Source organism: Oryctolagus cuniculus, chromosome 6 (genome assembly GCF_051225735.1).
Source record: "Oryctolagus cuniculus isolate XC-2025 breed Fujian yellow rabbit chromosome 6, ASM5122573v1, whole genome shotgun sequence".
Lineage (NCBI taxonomy): Eukaryota > Metazoa > Chordata > Mammalia > Lagomorpha > Leporidae > Oryctolagus > Oryctolagus cuniculus.
Window position 1 is genome coordinate 143,244,171 of NC_142872.1, and position 17,868 is coordinate 143,262,038.

A 17,868-nucleotide genomic window follows, 5' to 3' on the forward strand; every position below is an offset into this window, starting at 1 on the left:
ACCCACACAGAAACACAAAGTGAAAAATACTGCTTGAGTACTAGTTATAGCATTGAATCACAATGTACAGCACATTAAGGACAGAGATCCTACATGAGGAGTAAGTGTACAGTGACTCCTGTTGTTGACTTAATTTGACACTCTTGTTTATGGCATCAGTAATCACCCTAGGCTCTTGTCATCTCACTAGTCCAAGTGATCAATTTCAGTTCACAATTGATCATAACGATAGGACTAAGAGTCAAAAGGGATCACATAAACAAGACTAGCGTCTGAAAATACTAACTGATAGAATAAAAAAAAAGGGGAGAGAACAATCCAACATGGGAAGCAGGATACACAGCCGACCCATAGAATGGCAGATGTCCTAAACAGCACTCTAGCCTCAGAATCAGCCCTTAAGGCACACGGATCTGGCTGAAAAGCCCATGAGTGTATTTCAGGCGTGGAAAGCCAAGACACTCTGGCAAAACTAAACCAAACCAAAAACAAAAACAAACAAAAAAACCCTAAATGAAAGATCTCCGCAAGTGAGATCCCTGTGGAAAGAACAGGTCAAAGAAGGAAGTACCTTTCTCTGAAGGGAGGAGAGAACTTCCACTTTGACTACGACCTTGTCTAAATATCAGAATCAGTGAACTCAAAAGGCTTCCATAGCCTTGGCAACTCATGACAATTTTCCTTGCTTATTTTACAAATTTGAAAGGCAGTGGGGGAAAGAGGGAGAATAGAGTTAGAATTCTCCCATCTGCTGGGTTACTCCCAAAATATCTGCAACAGCCAGAGTTGGGCAATGCCAAAGCTGGGAGCTAGAAACTCAGTTTTTTCTCCCAGATGAGTGGCAGGGACTCAAATACCTGAGCCATCATCTGCTGCCTTTCAGGTGCACATTAACAGGAAGATGAAATTGCGAAAGGAGCTGGTACTCCAACCCAGGGACTTCAATTTGGGATGTGGGCAAGAAACTTCATATCTTAACAATGAGCTAAAAGCCCACCCCCAGGTGTCAATTTCAAAAACAAAGTCACCAATGCAGTGAAAACTATCCTCCATCAACTATATACCACACCGTCCTCTAGAAACAAGACCAATGGGCCTGTCCTTGGGTTTTATCGACTGCGTTAAGGCCACTGTTATCTCCATAGGTGTTCATTCTGGCTGAGCAACTGGAAAGTCTAATGATCATATACACCACATTTATTTCAGAAACCGAGAAAGGAGTCTCATGTGGAAGTTCTTAGGGGAAAATGATGGGCATCTTGCACTTCTAATGAGTCTTTTCATATTACTTAATGTCTTGGTTAAATGACTTTTTTTGGTAGCCTTCCCACTTCCTCTCATCTACTGAATAATAAGCTGCCGAGTATTTGTAAACAGTATGTGGAAGAGTAATAACTGGAACTCTCCGTGAAAAGATTTGCAATGCAGAGTGACAGGATAATTTTGCCCTTAGGGTGCTGGAGGAGAGATTATTTCTTGTGCACTGTCATTACTCCTACAATTAGACTGAGCCAGAAAAGATTCACCTTCCTGTGACATCTCTCTGTAAGACGGCAAAATATTTGCATTCATGTGACAAAGTAAATGTTTCATTTTAAGTCATCTAACTGTGCAGAACAATGTTAGAAGTTTCAGTGGCTGTTAGTTCAGGCTCCAGGGAGTGGGTTTCTTTCTGCCATGAGAAACTAGAAGATAAAGTGTGATGTGTGACATTGTTTGTGATGGATAAGGCCAGATCTAATAATCCACAGGCCTAAGTGAGGAGTTTCTAATTTTTAGTGCTGACACTGAAGGTACGTGGGCTGGCAACATGCACTTTTCTCCTTCCTCGCTCTTTGTTCTGGTTTTGTGCATGAGTGTTATGTACTTTAAGGTTAGGATGTTGGCAGCGCTGTGACACGTTTGCTGGTTTCTGATTGCTATCATGTATTACACTGTAAGTGTATTGCTTTACAGAGGCAATTTTTTATGTTAGAAATTGTAAGAGCAGAGTTATGTCGCTCTAAATGGCCAGACTTAGCAGGAGCTTCGAGTGTGCCCGTTAGATGTAGGAATTTCTTCAGGGTTAGAGAGGGAGGGGAGGATGGGCCTAATGTGGCTGTGATTAGGTCCAGCAATGAGCTGGATCCTCTATCAGCACTCCTCACTTTCTTCTTTCACTTTTGCTGGTAAACAAGACAAGAGGTGGAAAGTGGGATTGCACCTGCTGACTCATGAGGGAGTTATGGAACAGCAGCCACAAGCATCAAACCTCCCTGGTCCAGGAGGCAGAGGACAGGCTGGGGAGTCTCCCAGCAACAGCAGGCAATGAGAAAATGGCTTCATTATTCACACTACCTTAGCAGCCATCAGACCACAGCCACAAAAAAATACAACAAATTTACCTTGAAAACGTGTGTATGTGTCCATAGATGCACAAATAATTCTGTGAATAGGTTCAAAAACGTTCTTTAAAAACTGATTTATCTCTTGAATCTTAACCTAGGATCTCAGGCAAGAGGACTTATTGCCTATTCCCTACTCTTTTGAATTTTATACATACTTGGGTAAATGTGTTACTTCATTAATAAAAATGTTAAATTTACCAATAGATAAATTAACTTATCAGTAAATGAGTTTTTGAAACCTTGGAAAGTGCTATGTTAATTTAAGGATAAAGAGAACTTTATTGTATCAATGTCTTCTGAGATGGTCACACACATTTTTCTGGTTAGAAAATCAGGACAGCAAGAAAACAAACTTATTTTTATTCACTGAACACTAGGAATTAGTAAGAGGGACAGAATTAGAACTCGCAGCCTGTTAGTTTCCTAAGTGAATACATTCAGCATGAAATTGTGTTCGTCAGTAGTATAAAGTAAAATGGGTGCTTGGACTGGACTCAGGTGTCACAAACTCTAGTCCTGAGAACTATCTTTAGAGCAGAGACTAGTATACTACTGGATAGAGATTTGATAATCTTATTTGCCCAGTAAAGAGTTTGAATTAGTAGCTAGTGGCTATGTGCATAGAGCAGAATGTTCCATGCCTTTTAATTTGGCAGTGCAAATGATGTGTTTGAGCAGACAATGAATCTATTGTGTCCAAACTATGGGACTAACTAGGATACCTCACTTTAGTCAGGAGTCTTTATCAAAAAGATGAGAAATGGCTATATAAGAGCTATAACAATGATGATTCTAAGAAATGGTATAAAATTACTGTTCATTGGGGCATTAATCATAGAATTGATTTCTATTTCCTTCAACAGAAAAAGTCTAAGGGAATTTGAGTTTTCTATTTACGACTTTAGTAAAATTAACTGACAGAAATGTAAGATTTTACAAAATTCCATTATAACCAACCTTTATAAAAAATTTGTGTTGTTTATTCATATCAATTTTATAACAAATAGGAAAACATCATTTTGAGTATTCCTTTTAGCAGTTTTATGTGAACATTTATAATATTCAAAATTGGAACTTTCAATGATAAACTATCTGTTTTAGATTCTGAATGGTCAAGGGGAATATTATTCTAGTCACGTAAGACTTTAAAAACTGTTCTTAAATATCTTATTTTCAACCATGCTTTGTGCTTGCCTTTCGTAATTAAACATTTTTATTCTTTCAGAGTTAGTTGACTGCAAAGGAGTTGGAAGCCCCTGTCATCTGCTCACTGACCGATATCTAGATGATAGGGTAGAGAGTTTAGGGTTGCAAACAGTAATATGATGCCCCATTTGTTTTTATTGGAAGCAAATTCAAAGAACTCCATCCCTGATGGTGATGGTGAGATGCTACAATTGGATTAGCAGTATTTCAAAATGTAGACTCACTGGAGGAAATTCACTAATACCAAAGGAAGAGATGAATTTGTTAAAATGCCTTGTGGTTGTGCTTCCAAGCAGAAAAGACAGCTCTGGCCCTTGATGCATTTTTGCATTGCATGTGGAAAGCAAGAGCTAAGTCTTTCTGGGGAATGCTTGGAGGCAGCTTTTGTCTTGTTTCCTGGACTATCTCCTACGAGGCAGTCATATCAGCCAGGAGCCCAAATAAATCCAGCCTTCAAAATTCAGAGAAGACAGGCTGTGCCTTTGCTCTCCTGGCATTCATCGAGAGAAAATCTGAAAATCCCTTTCCCTAAGACGAATTACAGGCCCCCAAGGCCTTTCACTAAAGGAAAGTAAACAATGCTTGTGAAAGTGAAATGGTGGCTTTCCAGAAAATGACAAGAGGGCTCTATTACTATTATTTTTAATCCAGGATTTGGGTACTTTAGTTTTCAGTGATGCTCTGTGCACTTACAGACCCAGAATTATAGTAGCAGAAAGTATACTTTTGCATTCTAATGCCTTAACATTATGACTTAGGTCCTTATCCTCTCTTGCTCACCCAAACCAAAGAAGACAGATATAGTGGTGAGATTGTGATGCCATTGGATCGATGCTTTGATGTTTGCAAGCCATAATCATCGTATCTAGCCTAGAGGGGGCCTCTCAGAGTTAATTAGTTCAGATTTGCAGAGAGCTTAGGAAAGAAAGTGTGGTATAAAGAGACTAGTTGATAAAACATATGTCATAAACATTTCAACCATCTAGCCCCAACATTTGCCTCCTCCAAAACACTGCTAGTTTGTTATTGGTTTTTATCTGAGATTTAATAAAATGGTGCTTCTATTTTCTTCATATCAATGTTTTATCAAGCCTTTCTTTTCAGACACAAACAGCATTTTTCATTGGGAGATTTCTACAGCTCAATCTCTTTAGAAATAAGTTACATGCCCTAATTTATCAAGATGTAAAAATAAGATGGCTCTTAGTCCATTTTTGAAGAATGCATGAAATATTATAAATGGATTGTATTTTATACAAGCTCACTTTAGATTAAAATGAGATTTTCATAGTGTTTCCTAAAATACAATTCAGTTAAATTTTCAATGTCTTTGATTTTATGTGTCCGGATGGAACTCTTGAAAAACTCATTGTGATAAGGAAATGTTGCCCAGTAGAGAAATGTTTTCATTGTCTGTGTGAGAATATTGTAAGTCTACAATCTTTAGTAGGCGATTATACTGGTTCACTTTGAATTTCCTCCCTGTTGTCAAACAGAGCTCTGTACTAAGGACCCATTCTGAATGGTGCTGCACTGGGAAGAGGGTAGAATGAGGCAGGCATGAATCTATAATGTCTTTTGCAACAAAATGGATGCAGCTAGAAGCCATTATACTTAGTGATATAAGCCAGTCCCAAAATGACAAGTGACTTGTGCTTTCCCTGATCTGTGGAAATTAATAGAACACCAAAAATGTAATGTAAAAGGAGTGAAACTGACATTTTGAGCTTTGATGATTGTTTACAGCCCTGGTATCGACTGCTGAACTTTTTTCTTCTTCATACTATTTGTTGAACTCATTTAGTGTAGGATTAATTTTATGAGTATAAAACTGAAAGTAGATCATTATACAAATTAAGAGAGGGAATAAGAGAGGTTGAGGAAGGGTAGGAGCATGAATGAGAGGGAGGGTAGGGTGTGAAGTATCACTATGTTCCTAAATATGCATATGTGAAATACATGAACTTTGTCTACCTTAAATAAAAATTTTTAAAAAAGTTGAGCCCAGAAAGTTTGCAAGATCTACCAAAAGCCATTAGCTGAGAGGAGGTTCAAATTCCAAGCTGCTCTTGCCAATAACCTATAGTTCCTTGGTAGATTTTTTTCCCCAATCATGGATGATTCTTAGCTTTCTGCTAAAGCCAGGGCCAATTCCTCAAGGCCAGCAACATCCCACCTAAATATGGCCAAATAGGTAGCAACTGGTTATATGGCAGAAACTATGCTAAGAACTTTTACTCTTTTTTTCCTCATCACAAGAACTCTGTAAGATGGATTCCATTGGATCCCATTTCATAGATGAGAAATTGAAGTACACAGAGGTCAGGCAACTTGGTCAAGGTCACACATCTAAAGGAGGGATCAACCGGAAATTGAAACAAAGTCTATCTAATTTAAAACTCTATGTATTAAACCACTTTACCACACTTTGATCCACACAAGCACGAAATAGCCAAGCATGATAAAAGTCTACATTTATTATTTAAATAAAAAGCACAGTTTTGCATCTCTTTTTTTAAAGGTTAGTTATAGGTAAACAGTGGCAATATACAGTATTTCTGAAATGTTTAAATGTTAGCAGCAAAACTTGTGAGAACTTGGTACCTTAGTGTCTAGGAATGATCACGTGTTTGCAAAAAATGCACAAACACTTTGTGCAAGTAAAATACTAAAAACACCTATAACACTTGTGTAAATTGTTTTTGTAAAAATGAGCTGTTTATAAAATACTATGAAGAAGCTATTGTTGACAACAGTCAGCATGGGGAGCCAAACCCCTCCTTCACTATGTCAGTGAGGTTCTTGTGGCTGACAGAATATTTATTCCCAGAGGTAACTGTAGTAAATTGCATTTTGCCCCTTCGGATGCTATAAGCTTGTGATGCTGAGTGGGTGGAGAGGACAACCTGTAATTCAGGATGGTTTGGAAGCTGGTTACCTAGGAAACAGAGGCACAGCATAATGCCAACCCAAACCAACTGTCAACAAGGGAGGATTTAATTTTTTGATCCAGATTGCTTTCCAAATGCATATCTTGCGTCTCGTGTGGAGCTCCAACAAGGCTGTTGGCCTTTGGTGGTCAGTTCATGCCAAAGAAGGCTAAAGGTTAGCCAGGGAGATGGGAATTTCATAAACATTGTGCTGACAAGATATGAGTATTTGGGAGGGGGTGATGATGTACTCCAAGTGTGTTTGTAAGAGGATAAGGTAAGCAACAGATGAATAATTTATATAATGAAACTTGCAGTCAATTCTTGATCATAATTTGCATTTGAATTTATAGCAGCAAAGCATACTTTAGTATAAAAGTCTTATTTTCTGTAATTCACTGTTCTTTGCTCTTATGCTTTATCCACACTAGAAGCTTAGGTTTATAGTAGTCATTTTCAAGAGTAGCCCTTAGAAATTCATAAACTTTTGATGAAAATGGTATCTAATTTCCCAATATTTCAAAGATGTAGACTACTTTTTAAAAATGCATTATGCATGGCCACACATACTTTATAAATATTTATACATGTGTGCATATACATATAGGAGGGGTCTTCTTAAAGTTCATGGAGAGGTGGCATTGAGCCTAGTGGTTCAGTTGCTGGTTGAAATGCCCACAACCCATATTGGAGTACACGAAGTCAATGCCTGGCTCTGGCTCCTGACTAGCAGACCCTGGGAGGCAGGAGTTACTGACTTAAGTAGTTAGGTCCCTGCCATGGGCAACCCAGATTGAATTCCAGCTCCTGGCTTCAACCTGGCTCAGACTCCGCTATTGGCCTTTGGAGAGCAAACTAGTAAATGGGAGCAGTATCACTCTCTTCTCCCTTTCCCCCTACCCCTACTTTTCAAATTAAAAAATTGGGGCTGGGGTTATGGCATAATGGGTTAAGCTGCCGCCTGTGATGCAGGCATCCCATGTGGTTGCAGTTTGTGGTCTGTCTGCTCTACTTCCAATCTAGCTCCCTGCTAATGGCCTGGAAAAGCAGAAGATGGCTCAAGTGTTTGGACCTCTACCACCTACATGGAGCCTTATAAACCTCCTGCTCCTGGCTTTGGCCTGGCCCAGCAGTGCCCATTGTAAGGATCTGGGGAGTGAATCAGTGGATAGAATCAATCCCTCTCCCTCTCCCCCTCCCCATTCCCTTCCCTCCTCCTAATTCTGACTTTCAAAAATACATTTTTAAAAAAGAGAACAAATAATACCCATGGAAAGAACTATACATGGATTTCAAAAATGCTCTAAAATCAACACCTGTTAATTCCATTTTCTACAAGCTTTTTGGAGTATCCTTATGCTTAAGTCAAACTATATGGACTTGCTAGTAAATCACATAGAATGTATGAAAATGATAGTTTTATGTTGCTCAACTTACAAATAGAGAAGATCAGAGAAGATCTCTTTTGGAGTATTTTCTTGTCTGCTCTTGATAGAAACCCTCCCCCCATTCCCTCTTTTCCTACTTCCACATTACCATGTCCTATATCTACCCTATCTTACCTCACTCTATCCTTGCCCTACAGGAAGCCCACACTACAAACTAGTGTGTAGGCTTCATATTTACAGGGTCATAAGGAGGTAGAAATACATTTGTACATGCATGGCCATGCTCATGTCCAAGCTTATAGTACAGAATCGCAAATCCCTCAGATTGTCTTTTTCCTATGGATATTGGTAGTCAAATGCTCTATCTTCTGGATTTGAATTTTGCTGATCTTCTATTCTTTCTACTTATCCTAAATGGATTTCAGTTCTATTTTAAATAGTTTCTTGCTTTTCAATACACATTCACTTGTACTAATTCTTTCACTGTACTAGAATTTCTTACACATGATTCCAGCTCTAAAGCACGGCACCATGTTGTATGAGTGGATCATTAATTCTTTTCTGGTCTCCTAGTTTTGCCTCCACAGAATTTCCAATTATCCCGCAAAGTTAAGAGTAAGGACATGAAAATGAAATGCTTTTGATTTTATTCTGCTAACATCAAACCCAGAAATCTACAACTTTTCCTGCAAGCAAAGTGAACAGGCAAAGTGATTATGTGAGAAGGCCCTAGAATTTATGTTATCAGTGAGTGTGTTGCAAATCTTAAGTACAGATCCAACCACATATGCAATAGGAGACTTACATTTTTTACTTTTAGCCAAAAGTCACATTCCTCCTCACTGCCTACTCCAGTTGCCACTGAACCCCATTATCCTTCTAAGAAACAATATTTATTTTATTAGGCCATGATAAGAGATCACGGCTGAGCAAGATGAGCAAGTTCCCATGACTCTGGGCCACTGGATTAATCTCAGATTAAACTACTGAGTTTTCTCACCAGGAAGTTGGTGTGAGCAGCAGGGTGGGGTGGACAGGAGGGGGTGGGTGTGGGTGGGAAGGAAAAGAGGACTCAGTGTGGTTTACTCCTCTTCCTCACTCTGTATCCACCTGCTCCTGCATGCGAATGCCTCATGCAAATGCCTGCTGTGCAACCAGGCTCTTGCCATTGGGTCATAAAGTCACTTCTGTTATTTGGAAAGGAAAGTGCTTTATAATGAAGTAAAATACCATTTCTTAGCTGTTTACAAGTTGAAGATCTCTGGGGAGCAACTCAGAGGGCTCTATTCCTGAGTTGTGAGGGCTGCTCTAGAGTTTTTTGGGGAGGCGCCTTTATTCTCAGCAGAGTGCTTCCTGGTCAAGGGGAACACAGTTCACTTTGGTTCTTGGGTGATTGAAGGCTGTTATTTACTTGGAAGCTGAATCTGCCCTTCTCCTGCCTGTCAACGGGTCTCAAAGCTGCCGCACCAGGAACTGGCTCAGATCAGACTTCAGTAAACTAATGACCCTTGTCCTCCCCTTCGGTAGTGAAATCCCAAAATGGTCCTAGGGGAGGAGAAGCAAATCCTGACAGCTGCTTAGAGGTCATCTTAGAACTAAATCCCGTAAGAAATGCTTTTAGGTTGAGAGAGAGAGAAAAGAGACCAGTAACAAAAGAAAAAAAGGAAAATGAAATTAGTGCACAGAGGGGAAGTGATTTGCAGTTCATCCAGGTGTGCTGTGAAGGTAAATCTACATCAGCAATGAGCAGCAAACCCTGGAGCTCCTCAACCTCTTAGAAAGCACAATTAAATCACACACACACACTTCATTTGACCCCACCCGTAAGCCTCCCCAGGAGAGCAGTTTCTGTGGGTGAAAGAATGAGGCCAGGTGATATTCCAAGGAGGCCATCGTTTTAGCAGACTTACCAAGAACATTGGCGTAGGAGGTTTGTGCATTTAAGTCCAAGCAGGAAGCCTTTTTTATTTTTTACTTTAGAAAGTGTGTGAATAATTGTGGTGCTGCTTTGCTTCCAAAACTGGGCAGCGATTTAAACAGCAGCAGCAGCTCTCATCCTGGCCACCATGGAGTTTCTTGAAAGAACTTACCTTGTGAATGACAAAGCCACCAAGATGTATGCCTGCACCCTAGACAGGTAATAGATGTCTGTGTCTCCTTCACTATTTTCTGTGTTTTGGTATTCAAGAAGTCCCTGGATCCTATTGCTTCTGAATTGTAAACTTTTGTTTTGCAACTCCTGGGGCATTTTGCAACATTTTATAAGTTGCTGACTGACTTGTATAATTCATATACTGAAAAATGCAATACTCTATAGTTGATTTGATTCCTTAAATATCCAAAGTGCCTAAAGGAAACATTTTAATATATTTTTCTCCCAGAAAAAATACATATACAATCTAATGTGTTTATTTTTCTCTCCTCAATGATTCTCACTTTTAAGCTAGATGGTGCATTTAAAAATTCTATTTAGAAAAAAATTCAAAATCTTTCAACAGTGGGGTAAAATTGTTATGCTGCTCCTTATTTTCTTAATCATAAAATATACTCAAATATATACATCAAAATAAATACAACTGAATTTAATGTTTTACCTAGTTCCAGTCCCACCCAATATGCCAAATATGATAAATTCATTCATCACTCACTTCTTTAATAGTTACAGGTAAATATACCTGTGCTAACTGCTGGACACATAATAGAAAAGGGAACATTCCTGGTCCCAGCTCTATCTTCTTGAAACTTGGAGTCTGATGTGGAACACATTTAAATGTAGGCGATTATAAAACAACATGTAAGCACTGTGCTAGTGGTATTCATTGGGAATGTCCTAGGGGAACCTAGATTCCTGGACTCGGGTCAGAAAAAGCTTTTTTCGTAAGTGGTAGGCTAACCATCGCAAGATAAAAAGGAGTGACAGTGGGATTAGGGAAACCCTACACAGGAAATAGGGTTAGGGAAAGTTTTCCAGGCTGAAATAATTGCCCACTAAAGACAGACATGTAAGGTGAGTCTAGTGTGCTTAGGTAGTTCAATCTAAGTAGCAAAGAGAAACACACAGGGTATATTTAAAATATGAGAATTGAAAATATGTTCATGTTAGGAGCAGAATTTAGGAGAAAACATACATTAACACTTGTTTCATGGAATCAAATTAGCAGTTTTCTAGAAAGTAGTGATGACATGTCTAACAGCAAAGATTCTAGCAACTGCAAAGGGACTTTTGAAAACGATATTTTGAATTTCACTTAAAAATGTACAAGAATCTAATGTATGTATATCACATTAGATGGATTATTTCTTAAAATATTAGATGTAATTTATTGAGGTTACAAACAAAAATAAAGACACATGTTACTTCAGGCAAAAATTTTGGAAAAATTGTTAATGCTATGGACACTATTAATAAAGCATCTCTATACTATGTAAATAAAAGTATCCCTCTTATTACAGTTGGCTATTAGGGTTCTTGCACCAACAAGCCCATCGTTCAGAGTTACAGGGTCTCATTCACCTCCTCAGTGACTATGGTTTTCAGGATAGAGTGTTTATAAAAACTCTCCAACTCATTTTCTTGCTTAGTACAAAGATTAAATTTGAAAGAGATTAATCCTGAGCTCTCATTTCACCAGGTAGGAAACTGAATGTCCAATGATGGAAGAATTGGGATCTGAAGCCATGCACTTTGTTAATGTAATGTGTCCCCCCTTCACCTCCCCAGCACCCACATGTCCACTGTGTGGGCTCTGAATCTTTCCTGATTTTCTCTTGAGGTCACATGTGCTTTGATTCACTCTTTCTACCTTCAACCTTTCTTTTGGATTTTGTTCTGTTTCACAGAGAGTTCTCTACCTTGATATTCTTTCTCTTTTCCTCTTCCTCTTATTTTCTTCCATCTACTAGTTTTCTGCTTAAATTGTTGCCTGCAATTATGAAATGTAACTTGTGGGGTGGATATTGTATCACAGTGGGTTAAGCTGCTATTTGATTGCCTGCATCCCTTATCAGTGTGCCGGTTCAAATCCTTGCTACTCTGCTTCTGATTGAGGTTTCTGCTAATGCAGAAATGTCCTAAGAGGCAGCAGGTTATGGCTCAAGTTCTTGGGTCCCTGCCACTCAGGCTCCTGGCTTCAGCCAGACGTAACCCTGGCTTTTCTGGGCATCAAGGGATTTGACCAGTAGATGGATGATTTCTCTCCTGCTCTTCCCGCTCCCCATCACCACAATCCCCCACTGTCACTTTGCCTTTGAAGTAGGTAAAAATAAAAATGAGACATTACAACAAAAGAACTTAATCTGAAGAAAACCTTATGATTTAATTTCAGTGAGTATTTCATTTAGATGTTGCTGTGCAGCAAACTACCCAAAACCTAGTGTCTTAAACAACCATTATTTTACTGCTCACAATTCTGTGGGGGGACTCTGTGTCGGGTCTGTTGGGTTTTAGAAGGCTGTACTAGGCTGGTGTCTGGGGGCTAGGAGGGCCACAATGACTCCATACACAAGACTGGATTCTTTGTGATGGTCTGAGGTGTTCATTCTTCTCAGGGGACATGGATTTTCTCAGACTCAGAACTCTTCTTTCAGAAAAAGTTTTAATTTACTTATTTTCATTTTATCTTAAAGGGGTGGGGAGAGGTCTTTCATCTGCTAGTTCTCTCCCCAAATGCCCACAATAGCTGGGGCTGAGAGACGCTGAACCCAGGAGGTGGGAAAACAATTGCGATTTCCCATGTGGGTGATAGGAACCCAAGTACTTGACCATCACCTGCTCTCTCCCAGAGTGCACCTTGCAGGAAGCTACAATCAGCAGCCTAGATGAGACTTGACCCATGCACTCTAATATGGGATGCGGGTGTCACAAGCAGCGGCTTAAGTGCCATGCCAAATGCCTGCCCCAGCTCAGAATTCTTTATATGATCCTTCAGGGTAGCAAGAGAGCAACAGCAGAAGTTGATAAGTCTCAGATGCCTAAGCCCAGAAGTGGCACTGGCTGAGTTAAAGCAAGACCCAAGTCTCAGATTCCAAGAGTGTGGCAAAACATTCCCTTGTCTGCTGACATGAGCATACAAGATTACAGCATTTACTGGAGGTCATCGTTCCAAACATTTTACAGAAATGGCATTAAACCCTGTAGCAGCCATAGACACTACCTTTACCCTTCCTCTACCCGATTTCTGTTCCAATGATAGGATTCCCAGTGCTTCAGCTTCCTGATAGTAAAAAGATACTTGTGAAAAATTGACTTACACAATTGAAATGGTTATCTTGGCACTGGGTGTGAGGGGTTGCATTTCTTTGTCATTTATTAAAGAAGTGCAGGGGAAATCCAATTTTCCCAGCACCATTTATTGAATAGACTGTCCTTACTGCAGGGATTGGTTTTGGATCCTTGATCAAATATGAGTTGGCTGTAGATTTTTGAATTGATTTCTTGTGTTTCAATTCTGTTCCATTGGTCTATCCATCTGTTTCTGTACCAGTACCATGCTGTTTTGATTACAACTGCCCTGTAGTATGTCCTGAAATCTGGTATTGTGATGCCTCCAGCTTTGTTTTTGTTGTACAAGATTGCTTTAGCTATTCGAGGTCCACGTGCAGAATCATGAAGCAAGACCCCTACCTTTCACCTTACACAAAAATCCACTCAACATGGATTAAAGACTTAAACCTATGACCTGACACCATCAAATTATTAGAGAGCATTGGAAAAACCCTGCAAGATATAGGTACCGGCAATGACTTCTTGGAAAACACCCCAGAAGCACAGGCAGTCAAAGCCAAAATTAACATTTGGGATTGCATCAAATTGAGAAGTTTCTGTACTGCAAAAGAAACAGTCAGGAGAGTGAAGAGACAACCGACAGAATGGGAAAAAATATTTGCAAACTATGCAACTGATAAAGGGTTGATAACCAGAATCTACAAAGAAATCAAGAAATTCCAAAACATCAAAACAAACAACCCAGTTAAGAGATGGGCCAAGGACCTCAATAGACATTTTTCAAAAGAGGAAATCCAAATGGACAACAGACACATGAAAAAATGTTCAAGATCACTAGCAATCAGGGAAATGCAAATCAAAACCACAATGAGGTTCCACCTCACCCCAGTTAGAATGGCTCACGTACAGTAATCTACCAACAATAGATGCTGGAGAGGATGTGGGGAAAAAGGGACACTAACCCACTGTTGGTGGGAATGCAAACTGGTTAAGCCACTATGGAAGTCAGTCTGGAGATTCCTCAGAAACCTGAATATAACCCTACCATTCGACCCAGCCATCCCACTCCTTGGAATTTACCCAAAGGAAATTAAATTGGCAAACAAAAAAGCAGTCTGCACATTAATGTTTATTGCAGCTCAATTCACAATAGCTAAGACCTGGAACCAACCCAAATGCCCATCAACAGTAGACTGGATAAAGAAATTATGGGACATGAACTCTATTGAATATTATACAGCAATCAAAAACAACGAAACCCAGTCATTTACAACAAGATGGAGGAATTTGGAAAACATCATGCTGAGTGAATTAAGCCAGTCCCAAAGGGACAAATATCATATGTTCTCCCTGATCGGCGACAACTATCTGAGCACCAAAGGGGAAACTTGAAGTGAAATGGACACTGTGAGAAACAGTGACTTGATCAGCTCTTGTCCTGACTGTTGATGTACAATGTAATACTTTATCCATTTTAGTATTTTGTTTTTGTTCTAGTACCATTGGTTGAACTCTAATTAACACACAATTGTTCTTAGGTGTTTAAATTTTAACTGAAAAGTGATCCCTGTTAGGAATTTGGAAAACATTATGTTGAGTGAAATAAGCCAATCCCAAAGGGACAAATACTACTTGTTCTCCTTGGTAGGTGACAACTAACTGAGCACCAAAAAGGAAACCTGTTAAAGTGAAATGAACACTAGGAGAAATGGTGACTTGATCAGCCCTCACCCTGACTGTTGATGAGCAACTTGATATGTTATCCCTCTTAGTATTTTTTTGTTTGTTCTACTTAATACTTTTGGTTGAATACTGTAATCAATACACAATTATTCTTACATGCTGAAACTTAACTGAAAAGTGATCGCTGTTAAATATAAGAGTGGGAATAAGAGAGGGAAGAGATGTGCAATTCGGGACATGCTCAAGCTGACTTACCTCAAACGGTAGAGTTAGAAACATACCAGGGGATTCTAATTCAATCCCATCGAGGTGGCATGTACCAATGCCATCTCACTAGTCCCAGTGATCAATTTCAGTTCACAATTGATCATAATGATAGGTCTAATAGTCAAAGGGATCACATAGATAAGAATAGTGTCTGCAAATACTAGCTGATAGAATCAAAAAGGGAGAGAATGATCCAACATGGGACGTGAGATACACAGCAGACCCATAGAATGGCAAATGTCCTAAACAGCACTCTGGCCTTAGAATCAGCCCTTAAGGCATTCGGATATGGCTGAAGAGCCCATAAGAGTATTTTAGGCATGGAAAGCCAAGACACTCTGGGGAAAAAAAAAAAAAAAAACCTAAATGAAAGATCTCCACGAGTGAGATCCCAGTGGAAAGAATGGGTCATCAAAGAAGGAGGTACCTTTCTCTGAAGGGAGGAGAGAACTTCCACTTTGACCATGGCCTTGTCTAAATATGATCAGAGTCAGTGAACTCAGGGGGCTTCCATAGCTTTGGCAGCTCATGACAAGAGCCTAGGGTGATTACTGAGGCCATAAACAAGAGTGTCAAATTGTTAAGTCAACAACAGGAGTCACTGTGCACTTACTCCTCATGTAGGATCTTTGTCCTTAGTGTACTGTACATTGAGATTTAATGCTATAACTAGTACTCAAACAGTATTTTCACTTTATGTTTCTGTGTGGGAGCAAACTGTTGAACTCTTTACTTAATGTATGCTAAACTGATCTTCTGTATATAAAGATAATTGAAAATGAATCTTGATGTGAATGGAAGGGGAGAGGGAGTGGATAAGGGGAGGGTTGCAGGTTGGAGGGACGTTATTGGGGGGAAGCCATTTTAATCCATAAGTTGTACTTTGGAAATTTATATTCATTAAATAAAAGTTAAAAAAAAAGAAAACAAAAGTAGTGCAGGGGAAGCAAGGGTAGGAAAAATGGTAGGGATGAACTGTTGGAATCTTTCAATCACTTTTTCTCCAAATAAGTTTTAATATTCAGGTCTTTGGAAGTTGCCTTAAGGGCATGCAGAAAAGACTTATTCAAGAAAATCTACTGAATCTCAGCAAGAAGTGAGAGTCTGGCATTTGAGCCCGGACCTGCTCTATAGAATTCTCCTCTTCCCCAAGTTTAGTGTGCTGGAAGCTCCACTGAGTGGGTATAGCCAGAAGACAGGGCTTCCTCTGCTCCCAGTTTCTAGTTAAGGGCTATCACGCACCCTAGAGCGCAAGGCTGAAGGAATCTTATTGCCCCAGATCCGTGTTGCAGAAGCTCTGTTCCATATAGAGGCAGCCAAGGTGACACACTATTTAGCCCCTACTCATAGGGCAAGGAGCAGCAAGGTCCTGAATCTCTCTCCCTGGCTCACTCAGATTAGATGTTCCATTCTAGCAGACACAAAGAAAGAACACTAGGGACTATCATCCCTGTTTTGTACTCCACTTATAAAGCAAGAGTGTCATCCCAGGAGAGGTCAGAGGTCATCAACCCTCTCAGCTCGTTTCAGTGATAAAAAGTATTCCTCATGGGAGAGGAAGGATGCAAGAACAGAAAATTATACATTTTTCCCTTATTGAACAGATGATACACAAGCTAAAGCAGTGTTCAGTTTAGATCTTGAGGTAGTTCATACTGCAGGTCACTGCTGAAAACGATAAAGACATTTTCTGCTGAGCAATTAGGAGTAGGCTGGTTGCTTCATGACAGCAACAAGATAGTGTTTAGCTGGCTAGAAATTTAACAGAATCAGGGAAGAAAATGGGCAAGAACCCTCTTGGAGTTAGGACTAGCCACAAATGTTGGCCTGTGGTACTACTCCTATAAAGAGGCCTTTTATGGGTTGAACATGTCCCAAAAATTCACATGTTGATATCCAAATGCCCATCATGCCTATCCTTAGAGGTAGGGCCTCTAAAGAAGTGATTATGGTTAAATGAAGTTGTTGGGGTCAGTATTAGCATTTTTTATGGGTACAGTATGATTTGTCTCCCCAGATAAGCAGCTGTTTGAACTCTGATGTCTTGATGTTGGAAGATCACAAGTAAAGATTTGATCTAAGGATTGCCTCTGAGAGATGGGGCCAGTGGGAAGTCTTTGGGTCATTGGAGGCATGCACTTGGGGGGTGGTTCATAAGAGAATTGATTAGTTCAGTTCCAGTTCAGTGTAGGTTCTCTTTCTTGGCATATGAAGTGAACATGCTTGTGTATCTTCCATAACTAGGTTCCAGCAGGTATTGGAAAATGGGGTTGCCTGATTCAGTAACATCAACTATAAGCTGAAATAGTTTTTTCTAAAGAAGATCAAATCAGTATTTTAAATTAATAGAAAGTGGGCTAGTAGTGTTCTAGGAAGAGGCAGCAGAGAGCTAATTCTCCCTACCCTTGCCCTCTCTGCATACACTGAGCACGGGAAAAAGACCGGATAAGGATGTAATGAGAAGGACGATGTCTATCAGCCAGGAAGAAAACCCTCACCAGCAACCTGTCTTCCAAAAGTGTGATAAAGCCAGTTTCTGTTGCTTAAGTCATCAGTTCATGTTATTTTGTTATTGTAGTTCAAGCAGACTTTCACATGGCCCACGTTTATCAGAATGTGGAGCAATGTATGCTTCAGGGCATTGTTGAAAACAGTAGGGCAATCAGGAAAAAAAATCAAGGAGGCAAAAACTGAGTGAGAGAGCAATGTAGGCAGAAAATCACAGAAACTTAACAGTGAGGCCTTGGAAAGACAGTTGCAGTGAGCACAACTAAAAAGATTAC

The 17,868-nt window shown here is 39.7% G+C and overlaps 1 protein-coding gene across 1 annotated transcript in view; it reads left to right on the plus strand.

The window, feature by feature from the left end:
- The first annotated feature begins 9,867 nt into the window (after positions 1-9,867).
- Positions 9,868-17,868, plus strand: part of SLC30A8 (solute carrier family 30 member 8) — a 46,478-nt gene continuing 38,477 nt past the window's right edge. Inside the window, exon 1 of the mRNA XM_008255843.5 lies at positions 9,868-10,048. Within this exon, the coding sequence (XP_008254065.3) occupies positions 9,978-10,048 (71 nt within the window). The 5' untranslated portion in view covers positions 9,868-9,977. The remainder of the gene's footprint in view (positions 10,049-17,868) is intronic.